At 37.0% G+C, this 2,995-nt stretch overlaps 2 protein-coding genes across 2 annotated transcripts in view; one reads left to right on the plus strand and one right to left on the minus strand.

Moving 5' to 3' along the window:
* The window catches only part of LOC144958601 (uncharacterized), a gene marked incomplete at both ends in the record, with an annotated part of 4,293 nt that extends 1,298 nt beyond the window's left edge, over window positions 1–2,995 (plus strand). The window contains 1 exon segment of the mRNA XM_078890684.1: window positions 2,260–2,995. Within this exon segment, the coding sequence (XP_078746810.1) occupies window positions 2,260–2,495 (236 nt within the window).
* LOC144959254 (uncharacterized) overlaps window positions 2,834–2,995 on the minus strand; it is a 7,150-nt gene continuing 6,988 nt past the window's right edge. Inside the window, exon 6 of the mRNA XM_078891797.1 lies at window positions 2,834–2,862. Within this exon, the coding sequence (XP_078747923.1) occupies window positions 2,834–2,862 (29 nt within the window). The remainder of the gene's footprint in view (window positions 2,863–2,995) is intronic.

A 2,995-nucleotide genomic window follows, 5' to 3' on the forward strand; every position in this document is an offset into this window, starting at 1 on the left:
ATGCAGTCTTCCATCGAAAAGAATTGTAACACCTAAAAGGGGCCTTGCCTCGCCCTACTTGTCAAGTGTTGTTGGTTTGTAATCCCTTGTTAATCACTTTGAGCATAATCAGTTATATTAACTATACAAATGGGTAAGATTCAAAACATTATTAAACAGGATATCTTCACATTTTCAATGGACTCCCTGGACTCAACTCAAAGACCTCCATTTTGCAGATGTTCTTGCACTTCTCGCTCAAAGCCTTAAGCAGATACAATCCAAAACATCTAATGTGGCCAACATTTCATCGAGAATGGGCTTCGAAATCCACACAAAGAAGACAAAATATTTAAATTTAACACAGATAACAACGACTCTATTACACAAATGGAACAGCCCTGGGGAAGTCAACAGCTTCACATACCTTGGAAGTGTTATCAATGTCGATGCATGCACGGATGAAGGTGTAATGGTCCATTTCATAAAAACATGGGCCGCTTTAAAAAATTTGAAAAACTTTTGGAAATCTAACATCATTGCAACTTGCAAAAAAGTCAGTGAGTTCATTTAAATATTAAAACAGTTTTGTTGCACTGCTTGAAAACATGAAGAATGGCCAAAACAGTCATACATAAAATCCAAACGTCTAAACATGTTTGCCAAAGATTTTAAGAGTACATAGGGCAGAAACAATTATCAACATTGAGCTGTGGCAGAAAACAAATCAACAACCAGTGGAAAAAGAAATGTTGAAGAGGAAATGAAGATGGATTCGTCAAACTCTTAGAAAACCGACAACAAGCATCAACTGGCTAGCTTTGACCTGGAATCCATAGGGCAAACGAAAGAATGGCCAACCAAAGAACAGCTGGAGGAGAGATGTAGAAGCGGACACTCAGAGTTCAAGAAAGACATGGAGAGGCCTGAAAGTGATGACACAGGACAGAAAAAAAGTGGAGGATCTTCGTCGTTGGTGGCCTATGCTCCTGTAGGGGGAACAGGTCCAAGAAAGTATATTAGTTATATTGCACTACATAAATGCGTACGTCTCTAAACGTTATGAAATATAATATCTTCGCGATTTTACCTCGCTGACCGCAATCAACAGCAGGCGACCTGGAATATAATTTCTATTCTGTCCAGTGTGACATGTCTGTTTGGCACCTTTTCAAAGAGCACTGTTACAAAATTAACCATTTCATTATCTAGACAAAATATTGATTTTCACCCGAGTCTCTATTAAATGCCCTGCCCTGAGTCACAACGTCGGAGCATGCGATTCCAACCAGTGATTATTTGTGCACAACTGGATCGACAAAAGTAACAAATCAGGAAGCAGGCACTGGTGTAAGATAAAGATCTGTAAATGTGTGTATGAAATAGTGCCAGAAAATATAGAAAGAAAACTACAAGAAAAAAAACTATTGCAAAAATCAGTCTGGCTCGAATGGGGATCGAAATCCAGACCTGGTTACCTTTAATGCGGATGGGGTTTTTTTATTTGTTTTTTCTTTCTTTTTTTTTAGGGGGGGGGGGGGGGTTGTCTTTAATTTATTATTATTTTTTAAAATTTAACCCTCTCCCTCCTTGCCAGCGATTTTTGGAATTTCCCCCGAAAATTCACACCCACCCGGCACAAAAAATAGACTTTTCTCACTCAAACGAAAAAGCATCGAGTGAGCTCTATAATACAGTGTTTATTATTTATAGCTGTAATCAAAGCATTTCTTTAAATTTTGTGATTATCAACAGAAATCAGATTGAGAAAATTGTTGGTTGCATCGTAATTTTCCCATGGGTGGTATGGAGAGGGCTAATGTTTGTCTTTTTTTTTGTTTTTTGTTGTTGTTGTCTTTATTATTATTTTTAAAATATTTGTCCGTTTTTTTACATATTTCTCTCTGCTTTATCTGGCAATGTTCCATACACACTTTTTCAAATGGTTACTGTCCAAATTCTCTATCCCCATTATTAACCCTCTCCTTACCAACTATAGGATAATTGTCACATTCTTTACGATACAACCAACATTTTTCTTATTCAAATTTCTTTTGTCCATCATAAAGTTTTAAGAAAATGAAAAGTGTGTTGTCGAGCAAAAGAAATTCTGTATCGCAAGGATTTTACTTCTATTGTGTTTGAGTGATAAAAAATATTTTTTTATGTTAGTTGGGTGTGAAGTTTTGATGGGGAAAATCCTGAAAATGGCTGGTAAGGAGAGAGTTAACGGGCACTGATCATTACCTAACAGGTTGATTATATGTTTATCTCCCTCAGATTGGACGAATGTGGATGAGGTAGATAACTCTACCATGGGTAATGATACCTCCACTTACCCTGAAAACGAGAACTGTACGAATCTCATGTTATGCGCAGGGGGTACGAAAAAAATAGGATTGCAAATAATGGAAATCGTGGGGGATTTCAGAATTCGAAGAGTTTATGGCAATCTGGATTACTGGTGCTCTATCAAACGAATTGCTATGACGACACTTGCGATGACGATAGAATGATGTCCGACTTTGATTTCGTCCAAGGGATGCTAGAATTTATGTGTAGTCGTAGAGAAGACTTTCGGGACACCAGTTGTTATACGGCACTTTTCCAAGAAACTATGCTCAACTGCTCAACCACTAACACGGATTTAAACAGGCCTGACTATTATCGAGACTTGAGAAATTGCGTCAATAATGCACTTGGTGAACTTCCCGGTTGCTCGAGAGATAATTTCTTTTTCGAGTTCTTGAACGTTGTAACCCATTTGTTGATCGAAACGGGTTACAATAATTGAGATGTTACAACTTATATAGTTGAAACCTTTCTCCTCAAAATGGTATAATGTCGGGGTGGATTATATGTGACCCGCAGGCTCATAAAACGCTATTATGTCGATAAGAATTGGACATTACAAAATAAACTTAGAATTAAAATTATCTTTTTTAAACATAAATTTTTGGGTTTGTAAGAAATTGTATTTATTTTCCGACGTAACGAATACATATTATCCTAAAGT

Source organism: Berghia stephanieae, chromosome 13, assembly GCF_034508935.2.
Source record: "Berghia stephanieae isolate SIO BIC M18660-M18661 chromosome 13, UCSD_Bste_1.3, whole genome shotgun sequence".
Taxonomy (NCBI): domain Eukaryota; kingdom Metazoa; phylum Mollusca; class Gastropoda; order Nudibranchia; family Aeolidiidae; genus Berghia; species Berghia stephanieae.